This window comes from Triturus cristatus, chromosome 3_2, assembly GCF_964204655.1.
Source record: "Triturus cristatus chromosome 3_2, aTriCri1.1, whole genome shotgun sequence".
Taxonomy (NCBI): domain Eukaryota; kingdom Metazoa; phylum Chordata; class Amphibia; order Caudata; family Salamandridae; genus Triturus; species Triturus cristatus.
In genome coordinates, this window is record NC_140584.1 from 1,165,741,156 (window position 1) to 1,165,755,511 (window position 14,356).

Genomic DNA, 14,356 nt, shown 5'->3' on the forward strand with positions numbered 1-14,356 from the left:
AAGTGCAGGGCTGCAGGTACAGTGTTGTTGTCCAAGTGAAGGGCAGGATATGGAGTGCTCATTTCCAAGAGAAGGGTTGCAGCCAGAGTATTGTCGTCCACGAGAAGGGCTGCAGGTAGAATGTTCATGTCCCAGAGAAGGGTTGCAGCTAGAGTATTGTGGTCCAAGAGAAGGGCTGCAGGTAGACTGCTCTCGTCCAACAGACGGGTTGCAAATTGACTGTTCTCGTCCAAGAGAAGGGCTGCAGCTAGAGTATTCTCCTCAAAGTGAAGGGCTGCAGGTGGAGTATTCTAGTCCAAGAGGACTCCAGGCAGAGTGTAATCTTTTTTCAGCCGTTGAGGTGAACCGCAGAGAAGCTCATTGGAGCATGGGAAACCTGTTATTTGGGGCAATAGTTTTTCTCTTAAATAGTGTGGGGCCGAGGATAGGCACCGACAACGTACCAAGATAAGGCACATTCAGCTTATTCTATTTTCCATGCAATAAAGTTTCTTTCTTTTCTGCCATACTCATTTGTATTTCACAAAGAGCTGTGCTCGCCAAACTTCATTTTCTAATTGTATTTATAGTTTACTTTTATTGATTGTGTGTGACATGTCACATGTCACAGTCCTCTGTGACATGGTTTACACGTCTTTTAGTCTTAACATCTTAAGCAAAATCACCATATTCATGCCTCCCTTTCTTTCTTCATCCGTCTCCAGGCTCCGTATGCTGTATGTTTCACTTTCCAGCACTGCCAGTGCAGTGCCGCTCAAGGCAGTGAACTTACTTACATCTGTAGTTGAGTTCTACTCCCTTAAACACAGAGACCCTTTTCTTCCTAGCTTGGTCCTACAGAAGAACCCAGAATGTTTACAAGGTGACTCTCTTTGTGTTTTGAAAACCTCTAAATGCTTCCTTAAATCCTCATTTCATAAGTTATATTTAAATTAATATCTACTATCAAGCTATTTGTAATGCATATAAAGTGGGGAGGAATACTGATAAAATACGGTTATCCCTGCCACAAAACAACGTGCCTCACTTCACGTTTGTGTAAATTTCACTTTGCATCAGTATTTTTAACTCAGTGCAGTTTTGATAACACAAAAAATGAATCCTAATAAACAGTGAGGTTTGTTGCACCCGCCATGCAAGCTTGAGAGGTGGACCGGGGCGTTTGAGGTCCTTTACCTCTTTTGGTAACATGGGATACATAGTGTCATTATATGCAACATCCCCATCCACTGTCTGAGCATGCATGAATAAATGAATACACAACACAACTTTTGTTTGGGAAAACATTGCTGCAGGTTTATTCCATAGAACAGTATGCAATATGGTGGGTTATCTTACGGGCGATCCAAGGGCAGGTAGCTGCAACCAACCTATGCTGCCCTGCACGGCGTGGCTGGTGCAAAGAGGACGTCAAGATGGCCGGGGGAGGCATAAGCTCCCTCCCTGACCTCGGCGCACCGGAAGTGACGCGCCTCGCGCGCCAAGGCGAGAGGACTCCTCCCTGAGTCCAATCACTATCAGGGGTGTGTAAGTGCCCAAATGGCACTAAAGGGCCGCCCTTTTAGGGTGGCCCCTTGCAGGGGCCACGGGCAGCCGCATTGTACCTGCTCTCCCAGCCCTCCCCGCCCCACATAAGTATTCTTAAACAGAAAGCGCGAGCCAGTCTTACAGACCCCAGAGGTCTGAGGTACCCTCTCACCTACTACCACTGAGCACAAAAAGAGGATGTACTCAGTGATATACCTCGCAAGGGTTTGTGTCCCCGCGTCCAGGTCTGTGAGGAAGGAGTGTGAAACTGGCACGCATGCGCATTGGAGCTGATATGTCAATCTTTCATTGTGAGTAGGTGCAAACCTCCTGGAAAGTAGCATACGCCTACAAAATGCCAGGAAAGACAGCTGGACCTTGTCATTCAATGGCGCTGGTTGATGTAATATGCTCCTGCTTGTCTGATGGTCCAACCCACTTCCAGGACATTGTGCTGTACATAAACATGCTTCTGTCTTTCATCCATCTAGGCATTTATCCAGCCGTGTCCAAGTTGGATCTCCAGTGACCATGACACTCCAGACCATGCCCATTTTGGTAGAAAAAGGTAAGGTAGCTGTATTAATCTTGTCACTCCTAACAAACAGAGCCTTACTTTGCCTACATATTTTGCAAGGAATTGTGGCCTTTTTGAGTGTGCCCACTGAGCTTCACTTTGTAAGAAAATCAGCAGTACAAAAAACGCTAACCTGTAACACATCCTTCCACCCCAAAGCCTTGAAATTAGCCCTAAAAGACAGTAACCATGCTGGCGTGTGTCATACATTGGTACCCGTGTGTGATCTGCTAGTGGGCACTGACTCTAAACCAGTATCTTGGCGTGTGGCCTGGAGGCTATACATGACCTTCTTTCCTAACATGTCAGACCGTTTATGCAGCTGTAGAATCTCTTCATATGTTGCCTATGCTAGTGCTCAGCCCTCTGTTTGTCCCCTTTTTCGTCACTCCTCTTGGACAGCAGTTTCGCTCGTCTTCTGCCTCGATTCAGTTGGACAGTGAGCCATAAGGAGGCCTACCAGGATGATGCCAATTTGTCTGCAGGTTGGTAGTGAGTACAAGGATGTGAGCCTAGACTTCCCATACTCGTTGTCCGGCATCAGCCTCCACCTTGCCCTACATCAGCCTCCTCCTTACACTTTGCTATTCATCTGCCTCCACCTCACACTCTGCCCTGCATCTTCCTCGACCTCATACCTTGTTCATCATCAGCCTCCACCTCACACCTTGTCCTGCATCAGCCTCCATCTTACATCTTGCCCTGCATCAGCCTTCACCTCACACCTTGCCCTGCATCAGCCTTCACCTTACAGCTTGCCCTGCATCAGCCTTCACCTTACACCTTCCCCTGTATCAGCCTTCACCTTACACCTTTCCCTGTATCAGCCTTCGCCTTACAGCTAGCCCTTCATCAGCCTCCACCTTACAACTTGCTGTGTACCAGCCTCCACTTTACAACTTTCCCTGCATCAGCCTCCACCTCCATACATTGCCCTACATCAGCTTCCACCTCACACCTTGCCCTGCATCAGCCTCCACCTTACACATTGCCCTGCATCAGCCTCCACCTTACAACTTGACCTGCATCATCCTCCATGTTACAACTTGCCCTGCATCAGCCTCCACGTTACACCTTGCCCTGCATCAGACCCCACCTTGCACCTTGCCTGCATCAGCCTCCACCTTACACCTTGCCCTGCATCAGCCTCCACCTTACACCTTGCCCTGCATCAGCCTCCACCTTACACCTTGCCCTGCATCAGCCTCCACCTTACACCTTGCCCTGCACCAGCGTTCACCTTACACCTTGCCCTGCACCAGCGTTCACCTTACACCTTGCCCTGCATCAGCCTCCACCTCACAACTTGCTCTGTATCGACCTCCATTTTACAGCTTGCCCTGCTCAAACTCCACCTTACACCTTTCCCTGCATCAGCCTCCTCGTTACACCTCGCCCTGCATCAGTCTTCACCTTACATCTTGCCTTGCATCAGCCTCCATGTTACACTTTGCCCTGCACCAGTCTCCACCTCACACCTTGCCCTGTATCAGCCTCCGCCTTACACCTTGCCCTGCATCAGTCTCCACCTCACAACTTGCCCTGTATTGACCTCCATTTTACACCTTGCCCTGCTCAAACTCCACCTTACTCCTTTCCCTGCATCAGCCTCCACGTTACACCTTGCCCTGCATCAGTCTTCACCTTACATCTTGCCTTGCATCAGCCTCCACGTTACACTTTTCCCTGCACCAGTCTCCACCTCACACCTTGCCCTGCATCAGCCTCCACCTTACACCTTGTCCTGCATCAACCTACACCTCACCCTTTGCCCTACATCCGCCTCCAACTCACACTTTGCTCTCCATCGGCCTCTACCTCACACTTTGCCCTGCACCATCCTTCACCTCACACCTTGCCCTGCATCAACCTCCACCTCATACCTTGTCCATCAGCCTCCACCCCACACTTTGCCCTGCATCTTCCTCCACCTCACACATTGTCCTGCATCAGCCTCCAGCTTACACCTTGCCCGGCATCAGCCTCCACTTCACACCTTGCCCTGTATCAGCCTTAACCTTACAGCTTGCCCTGCATCAACCTCACCTTACATCTTCCCGTGCAACAGTCTGCACCGTACACATTGCCCTGCATCAGCCTCTACCTTACACATTGCCCTGTATCAGCTTCCACTTTATACCTTGCCCTGCATCAGTCTCCAACTCACACATTGCCCTGCATCAGCCTTCACCTTACACCTTGCCCTGCATCAGCTTTCACCTTTCCCTGTATCCGCCTCCATCTCACACCTTGGCCTGCATCAGCCTCCACCTTACACATTGCCTCCACCTACACCATGTCCTGCATCAGCCTCCACCTTACACCTTGCCCTGCATCAGCTTCCACTTCACACCGTAACCTACATCAGGCTCCACCTCACACCTTTCTCTACAACAGCCTCCATCTTACACCTTGTCCTGCATCAGCCCACACCTTGCCCTACATCAGCCTCCACCTCACACCTTGCCCTGCATCTGCCTCTACCTCACACAGTGCCCTACATCAGCCTCCACCTCACACCTTTCCCTGCATCAGCCTTCAGGGACGAATCCTCCTCCAAGGCGGAGGAGCGTCGCCCCACTGCCCTTGGGGAAGTGGAAAAAGGAAAAATGAAATGATAATATCAAAGTTATTATCACTTTATTTTTCAGTTCTGTGGAGCTGGGTTAGGGCGGGTGGGGCTGGTGGCTCAGGGAGGAGGAGTGGACTGTGCACACTGAGTGAGCCTACTGCTTGTCCGGCCGTCCGGGCCGGCCAAACAGTCATGCGCACATTTCATGTTCACCACCCATGCTGTATTACAGCCTGGGTGGACTGCATGTCCCAGTCTGAGCACCGAACCAGAGCGCTCAGACGAAGATTGGTCAGGGGAACCTGTGTGCCTGTGTGCTTCCGAACTCTTCAGCAACGAGGGAGAAGAGACGGAGGAGGCCATGGCGCAAGTAGGTAAGTGTTTTTTTTTCTAAAAATGTTTTGGTCCCCCTCGACCCCTATCCTTCCAGCCCCCCAGCCCCGCCACCCCTGTTTCCTGCCTGCCTGCTGCCACTGTCAACCTTTACCTTACACCTTGCCCTGCATCATCCTCCATCTTACGCCTTGCCCGGCATCATCCTTCACCTCACACGTTGCCCTGCATCAGCCTCCACCTCACCCCTTCCCCTGCATCAACCTCCACCTTACAACTTGCCTTGCATTAGCCTTCATCCTACACCTGATGCTGCATCAGCCTCACCTCACACCATGCCCTGCATCAGCTGCCACCTCACACCTTACGCTACATCAGCCTCCACCTCACACCTTGCCCTGCATCAGCCTCCACCTTAGACCTTGCCCTGCATCTGCCTTCACCTCACACCTTGCCTTCACCTCACACCTTGCCTCCACCTTACACCTTCTCCCGCATCAGCCTCCACCTCACACCTTGCCCTGCATCAGCCTCCACCTCACACCTTGCCCTGCAGTAGCCTTCACCTCACACCGTGCCCTGCATCAGCCTCCACCTCACTTCTTGACTGGCATTAGCCTCTGCTTCACTTCTCTCACACTGGTGCTGTTTTTTTTGTTTTTTCGGTATCACTGCGAACTGTGACATTGGTCTCATCTATTCTCTGCAGCGCTTGGGAAATCCAAAAGTAGCCATTTGCAGTGCAGCGATAGTCCCCTCACCCTTCGCCGAAGTAGAGATGGTCCCACCCAGCACTGTATGTGGCTCTAGAGAAACATGCCTAATGGTTCCAGTTATTAGGGGGCTCATGACCACAGCATCACAGCTCAAAATATTGTGATGGTCTGCAACTTCAGTCACTTCCAATTGGCCAAGAGCAGACAGAGTCAGAACTCAACAGCACCAATAAGATAGAGGTTCTGAGAGGCAACCTTGGAGTGTTGGGGGGTCGCTTGGTTTACCAGTTCTATATCTAAGCGTTCTATGTTCACCTTGGGTTGTCTCCTAAGCCCCTCAGGTTTTTCTACCGGTTTTAGGGGGCAAAATGCTCCCCCAAGGGGGACCATGGTCAGCCATTGCTGTTGAACTTTCAATGCGGGACGTGACATAAAGGGAAGCCACGAGCAATGGCAGCTGATGCCGTCTAATAGTAGGGTATAAATGCACTGAACAATCTGTACAGAGGAAGTGCATGAAGTAAACAAACTGTGATCCTGCCAGGGAAAGTTCAATTGGAGCCAAACCATCACCCCCACACCACAGAGAAAATGTTGTAAGTATTCAACAGTCACTTTGGCGCATAAGTTATACCTAAATTAGCCAATAAAGTATTGGTTCTGAAGTGGCACGCATAATATAGCACAGTATTTTCACCATAGTTATTAGCGATCCATCCTCCTGAAGAAAACTTGGCAAAATAGTGACAAATTGTGCATATTTCCGCACAATCACGCAAAAAAACTATTGGCATTAGGAAGCTTTGGCAGACTAACTAAAGTTTAAGCGTAATTATACTATTATCCAGAAAATTAAAGACGAGAAGGCCACTCTCCATTCCTCCTCTGACACAATCCTCAAAACTTAAGATATTGCCACTTAATGAACATTGTCACCCTACACCGGGCGGTTCATCCAACTTCCAATGGAAAACCACCCTCAAATACCTTGTTATTTGGTTCTCCAGAGATCTTAGAGAATCTGCCTCTGTCAATGAGGATAAAATCTAAACAATATTAAAGGCTTACTAGCGACATGGTCCCCTAAGAACATATCTTGGTGGGGTAGATTTGAAACAACAAATAGGTTGGTCTCTCTGCCAATACATTTTTTATCCAGTATGCCTCGCCACCCGCCTCTCCCCAGGGTTTTTTTGCAATGTTGATAAGGCTGTTTCACTCTTCCTCTTGGACAATAAAAAAACGCGCATTTGCCTCAAGAAATTGACAATAACCAAGAAAGCTGGAGGCTGCATGTTCCCGGATTGGGCCATTTATCAAACAGCTTACTTGGCCTACCAAGGTGCAAGGTGGTTTGAACCTAATCCTCTACTCAAACCTATTTGGCTCGAGGTTAAGGCTGCTATATGCCACCCCTTTCCACTCACATCTACACCGACAATGTCAAACTATCCCTACTCCAGATCACATATAATTTTTAGGGACACTATAGGCACTATGCTTTCCATTGACTCAATTTTGGAAACTAACATCCGTACCTCAACTATTGCGTCCCACTGGTATAATAAGAAACGATTCACTCCCGACTCCGGTGAGTTTGGACATTTGTGGGCTTTCAAAGGGATTACAATGATTTCTAACTTATACTATACCTTCTGTCCACTACCTTTCTCGTCCCTACAACGTAAATATAACCTGTCTAATCTAGACTTTTATGAATTTCTCAAAATAAAAGCAAGGATCACTAAAATGGGTTCACTCTCTAAGGCACACTATTGTATGCTTCTTAACACTCGATCACTCATCAAGAATTAATACGAATTTGCCGATCTCATGATCCTGACATTACCTTCCTTACTGAGACCTGAGCAGATAACATGTCGGACCCAGACATCAAGACTGCTATCCCATTCACCTTCAACATTAAGAGGCTTGATAGAACAGATAAAAGAGGGGGGGCTAGCGATTGTCTAACACAATGCGCTTGAGGCTAGTTTCACACCAATATCTCATCTAGATTGTGAAGCACTCAGGTTCAGTTTTAAACTGAATAAATCCTACACTTTTCAAGGACTGCTGATCTATCCGTCTCCGGGCCCAAGAAGGGGTTTCATTGACAAAATCCAGTCCTTTATGAAATCCTGCGTAACGTATGCAAACTTCACCCTGGTAGAGGACTTTACATTTCACCTAGAGTTGTCCTCTTACGCAGACACAGGACACCTGGTGGATACTCTTAATAGCTTCAACCTGTGCCAACGAATTGAGGTACCCACTCATACACCTAATCAGACGCTGGATGGTATCTTCACAAATTGTGCAGATTTAGATATAGATAAGATCCTGCCACTCCCATGGTCGGATAATAAGGCCATCTTTTTCTCAGTCACAATCCCGTGCAGCAGAGCTGAACAGCACAGCTAGAATCATCAAGTACCGGCCTTGGAAGGATACCAAGGTGGAAGCTCCACAGGATGCTCTTTCCAAGTCAGTTCCCTCTCCTGTCAATGACGTTGACGGTGCAGCTATTCGCTACACTCACTGGCTGGATGCAGCGTGCATCAGAGTGGTGCCTGAAAAAAGCACGGAATAGGAAAATTGCATCCGCTCCATGGTTCTCACCAGCACTAAAAGCAGCACAGCTTAAGTGCAGGCGGCAGGAGCTCATTTGGAGGCTAGACTATTCTCCCGAAAAAAGATCTATATATAAAAAATTTCTTTCGGGGTATAAAGAGCTTATTAAAACCGAAAAAAATAAAATATTCTCAGGGAAAATCAGACTAGCTGCAAACTCCAGCAGAGAACTTTTTAAAACTGTCAAAAATGTGTCCAAATGGAACAACAGGAACACCTTTATTCTGGATGAATCCTTCTGTAAAAAGTTGGCAGATTTCTTCCACTTCAAGGTCAACTCTATTTTTCAAGTATTCTCTCAGAATGCTCTTAGTACCTACCTTTCTCTTAATCAGGATGAAGCTAGGAACCTCTTTGTATCCATAGGGCCTTGGGTACCTCCCACCTTTGAGAAGTTCTCTCCTGTCTAGTAGGATAGAACAATCAGTCTCATGAGTTCTATCAAATCAGGAGCCCCCTCTGACCCATGCCCCCCAGTGATCATCAACAAGTTGGCCAGCCAGGTGGCTGGGCCACTCAAGGATCTACTAAATGAGGCACTTAGCTCTGGGCTTTTCCCAAGCATCTGGAAAAAGGCTTCCATCCTTCCCCTGGTGAAGAAACTCTCTTTGGACCACAAGCTGGTGGTTAGTTATAGACCAATTTCCCAGCTTCCGTTCACTGCTAAGGTGTTAGAGAAAGCCACAAACGAGGAAATCATAACTTTCCTGGACACCCATCAGTTACTGAACCCTGCCCAATACAGGTTCAGAGCAAACCACTGTACCGAGTCAGCACTGGTGGCCGCATTGGAGGAAATTAGAGTCAGGGTGGACATGGGCGGTAGAGCAGCAGTTATCCTATTGGATCTCTCTGCCGCCTTTGATACAGTCCACCATGCACTACTTATTAAGCGCCTGCACTGAGTAGGCTTCAGGAATACTGCATTAACTCTGCTGAGCTCATTTCTCGGAAACAGAAAACAGTGGGTAGAGATGAGAGATGCAAAGTCCAGCCCTTTCTCCCTCCCCTGTTGTGTGCCTTAGGGATCGTCGCTTAGTCTCACTCTTTTCAATGTGTATGTTACCCCGCTGGTAAAGCTCATTCTTAGTTTTGGTCTGACCGTGTTATCCTAAGCGGATGACACACAGATAGTGGTAGGTATCTCGTCACAGGTTGAGACTCATGCAAACAAATTCTGCAGATGTATGGCTGCTTTCGCGAGTTGGACGCAGAGTAATGTCTCAAGTTAAATTCGGACAAAACGGAGGTGTTGCTCTTTGGGAAAGAGATCTCCCTTCGGAATGCATCCTGGTGGCCCCCGGAGCTGGGCAATCTCCCAAAGCCAGTGCAGAAGGCAAGAAACCTGGGAGTCATCTTTGACACCAAACTATCTTTCTCTGCTCAAATCAATGCAGTGACCTCAGGCGGCTATTTAATGCTATGGGTTCTCAAAAAAATTCTCCCGTTTATCCCGTCCGACTTACAGAAGACTGTAATGTTGGCCCTTAATGGCCTTTAAATGGACTACTGCAATGCCCTCTATCCAGGCACCTCTAAATACCTGATAAAAAAATTGCAGTCTCTACAGAATGCTGTAGCAAGAACTCTTCTGAAAATCCCCAAGGTGAAATCAGTGTCTCACCTTTTGCATGGCCTTCACTGGTTGCCGGTTGAGAAGAGGATCTCGCCCAAGGCTCTGTGCCTAATGCATAAAGCTCTTCATAGTACCGGCCCGTCCTATTTTCAAGGAAGGTTCTCCTGGTATATGCCCAGCAGAATCCTTAGATCTAGCACTGCGCACATGGTCATGATTCCTAGAATCAAACAAGTAAATTGGGGCAGAAGAACACTTGCTTACCTGGGGGAAAGGTTATGGAACTCCCTTCCTCTTGCTCTCTGGTCACAATCTAGCCTGCAGTTATTCAGGAAGCAGCTAAAGACCTGACTGTTCCCACTTTAAAAAACAGAGTCACTTAGACTAGAAATGCTGCTTGCTGCATTCCTCTTCGGCTCTTGATCTGCCCAGTGTTAAGACACCTTTGGGTAATGCACGCTGTACAAAATGTTTTTCATTAATTCATTCATATTTAAAAGGTGTGGAATCCACAGGCAGATATATCCATCAGATGAACAAGTTACTTACCTTTGGATAATGGGTTTTCTGGTGAATACAGTATATGCCTATGGATTCCTCACTGACCCACCCACCTCTCCATTGCCAATGTGCTTATAACGAAAATAGATTTATATATATATCCTTCATGCGAATGTTTTCTTTGAGATTTTCTGCTTAAATTAAGAAGTAGTTTTAATTTGGAAATATCTAAGTGTGTTATTTCCTTATGCTGTTGTGTACTGTATACTATATATACTCGTGGAAATGTTGTTGGTACACCCGTTCACCTCAAAGGCATGGAAAAATGGGTGAAACTGATGTCAGCACGCCGACGAGTTCTTCTTATGGCTCTGATGAAGTCACACGGAGTTGCATACGGAGCCGTTCCATTGTGACGTCCTCGTCGACATGGGACAGCTATTGAGAAAAGTTTCTGTGGAATGCTATGCATTGGTATAATTCAAAAGGTGAGGAATCCATAGGCAGACACTATATCCACCAGAAAAAGCATTGCCAAAGGTAAGTAACTTGTTCTCTTGCTCTCATCCTTTTTTTAACCAACTGTTCTTTTATATTTTAATTTAAGATCAGACAATCTGCATTCGTACCATTTTGGAATGCTACCGGAGATCCTTCTAGGAATCTGAATTCCTACTATTTTGCCTGAATCCTACTGAGGATGCTGAGTGGACCTTTCGCGCCCCAGTGTTTTATACAGATTGAATATGGTCATTCATGTCCTCAGGCAGACTCTTTACTCTATATGATGGCATAGGCCTCAGCAAACAGGCCTTCAAACTTTCTATTGGACATTGGTTCTTCTACTGGAGTTTTGAACAGATCACCACCAGAGGTCTGCCTGTCCAACTCCATCTTGATACTCATTCATTCAGGACTAATGCAGCTTGTACTGTCTCTGAGCTTGTCATTAAGCTGGAGCAATCTGTGCAGCAGCCTTCTGGACAACACTTCACTCTTTTTTGCAAACGTTATGCTTTGCACCTTAGCTCAAGAACTGACGCTATGTTTCATCAGGTCACAGCTTCTGAATATCATAATTAACTGTTTTCCTCACCAGGAGACCTATATTCTTGAAAACTCTGGATTAAGGGGACTGGGATGTAGGAGTTAGTACGAGTTCATCAACATAGTGACTTATCTACTTCTGGTTTCTCTGCCTACCTTCCTCTTGATAACAGAGGCTCCCATGTCTGTCTTTGACATCAGCATGAGTATAAAAAAGGGCGGTGCCATAAACTGAAGCCAGCCATGTTTAAGGGAATTGACTCGGGCCATTCGTGTACCCGAGCATCAAAAATGTGTTTTGCTTTGTACCATTCAACAATCCTTTGGTTCCTTCTCTGTACAAAGGAGGCAATCACCATTAGGATAGTGGATGGGGGAGAGGGTCTGAAGTCATTTCTTGCTGGAGGACGTTTTAAATCCCCAACCCACCCTCACAGTGTTTCACCACTTAGTTACATCTTGTATAGTGTACACAACTTTACCCATGGGCCTAAAGAAATGTGTATGTGATCAGTTTGTTGTATTTACTCTTACTGCTCCTGCTGTGGGCTTACATTTGCTGAAAGAAATGGGACGATCTGACAGTTTTTTCTCCCCCACACAGATGAACCCGACCCCAAACCAGTGTTTGGGAAGCAGATTTTAGAGTGGGAAGAGGACGTGCAGCTGTACTCGTGCTTTCTGGACAGAAAGGTAAAGTGGGATGTACTGGTCTTGTGGCACTTTTTGGCATGTGGGATTCTCCTGTGAGCATCTCATTCTAGTGTGACTCCTCCCACAATAGCTAAGGAGGAAAGAATTAAAAACCAATCTGTAAAGGCCTTCCCATGAGCTCAAGGAGATTTAGAGAGATAGTTGGCACCTTCTTCATTTGCAGCCCTTTCTAGTGCACTCTTTGTCTCCTATGGGCGGTCTCTCACAGTTTGACATTTTTTTGGGACTAGCCAAAAACTGTAGGCTGACATAAGGGCATAATTTAAGAAAATTACCTCCCTGCATATTATTCCTCAAATAGTGCTCCTGAATGGAGGTTAAGGGCCTCATAACCAGGTCCTTGGTAATCCCGATTAGTCCAGTGATCGGAGTTACTGGCTGAATCAGGATCATAGGATGAGCAGTAACGCTTGGGATCAGTGGCGTTTCACCTGAAGACGCCACCTGATGAAGGCAGGTAAAGTGTCTGGTGAAATACTGGGGGAAAATGAGAAATTACCACAATTAGCAGGTTCGTCCATAATTCTGTCTTCCCAATCAAGAGTGCATGGGTATGCAATTGGTAACTTTGGGGTATGGACTTACCAAGGGAGCTCATACTAAGACACTAAATAGCACAATCTGAGTAGAACAGGTGAAGATGGGATGGAAAACTCTAAATCACAGGTCTGTAGTCAAACCTACTTATGTTCAATTAAAATGATACACAGCAAATGTCACAAAATAAGAACAAAATGTAAAGGCCTGTTTACAGAAAGCGAGCATTTGTGGAAGAATACAGTAAACAGCCTATGCTCCACGAGAGTGTCAGAGACATGCTGGACAGCCTAAAACAAATAAAGCCAACAAATAGAAAGCAAACAAATGTGAGCCAGTAGTAAGCAATGGGTGAAATGCATTCTTAGGTCAGCTTTCAGAATGTCGCCAAGAAGTCTTTAGTAACCAGACCGCTGTACAGTCGGGTAGGCTTCGACCCAATGACTCATTGAGTATTTCATGTAAAAATCTCTAATTGTGATTGCATTTTGTGTATGGGTGCATAGTCGAGTTCACATACAGTTTAAACGACTCAAGGATGTTTACAGCTTTCAGCTGCAGACTGTGAAATTATCAACCTAAAATGGATTACCGTAGCTATGAAAATGCATTATTTAAATACTGATAGAAAGAGAAGATAACGCAGGCTAAAGTGATTGAAGTAAAAAAATGAAGTGTTGTATTTTGCAAAAATCAAAATGTAGTGATGCAAAACAATTGAAAAATTAAGACAAAGTTTTACTAATGACCCAGAAAATATAAAAAGGATGATATTGTACAGTTACATTGACGTTTGAGATGTGGACTGACCATGGTTTTCTGCTGCAGGAGGAGCTCCGTGCTGACCATGCCACTTACATTCGACGACACCCTGACGTGCGCATCATCCTGGCGGATTTCCTACAGTTCCTACTGCTGCGCAAACCAGATGACATAGTGGAATTTGCAGCAGAGTTCTTTGCCCCATTTGCGACTCAGCGTTCCCCGACGGACACTTTTCATACGTCCTATGAACCGAGCCCCTTTCGCAGTCCCTGCCCGTAACAGAACTACTTTGTATCCTGGACACTACGATTTGGGTTGGATCCCCCAAATGTGGCTATGTAAGGTTGGGTGTTTCAGAGTAAAGCTGGGGGGTATGCCTGTCAAGGTAATGACTTTGGGTCCACTCCTGTATTTGCTTTTTTCAAATATTGGAAAAAGGAAATTATTTTTGATTTAGTTGCTAGTGGGATTGTGCGTATAAGAAATACATTAAACAAAAAAGGCCCTGTGTTTCCAGATTTCATGAAAATACAATAAGAGAAGTAAGATCTACTGATCAGCCACACTGTTTCTAAAACACAGATCATAACATCTCTAGCAGAGCTTTATCTGTATCTGAATTAAAATGTAATATGGGAAAGTTATGTCTAGGGTGTCTTTGTCTGAGCTCTTGACCATCTTCCACTACTAACCATCAGGAACTTGCATCGTTTCTCCTTAGACCCAGAAACTATTAATTTAAAGGCTCTTAAAAGAGACGAACCAGGGTTAGTGTCTGGGCTGCACCGCGTCCAGAGACCAGATCCCGCTTTGCTCCATTTTTTTATTGTACAAATTGACCTACGTGTACGACACTG

General features: G+C 46.3%; 1 protein-coding gene across 3 annotated transcripts in view; it reads left to right on the forward strand.

The window, feature by feature from the left end:
- The window catches only part of CATIP (ciliogenesis associated TTC17 interacting protein), a 286,772-nt gene extending 272,636 nt beyond the window's left edge, over positions 1-14,136 (forward strand). For all 3 annotated transcript variants that reach the window (XM_085646977.1, XM_085646978.1, XM_085646979.1), the window contains 3 exons: positions 2,019-2,095; positions 12,088-12,176; positions 13,563-14,136. In XM_085646977.1, the coding sequence (XP_085503103.1) occupies positions 2,019-2,095; positions 12,088-12,176; positions 13,563-13,778 (382 nt within the window). In that variant the 3' untranslated portion in view covers positions 13,779-14,136. The remainder of the gene's footprint in view (positions 1-2,018; positions 2,096-12,087; positions 12,177-13,562) is intronic.
- The last annotated feature ends 220 nt before the right edge of the window (positions 14,137-14,356 follow it).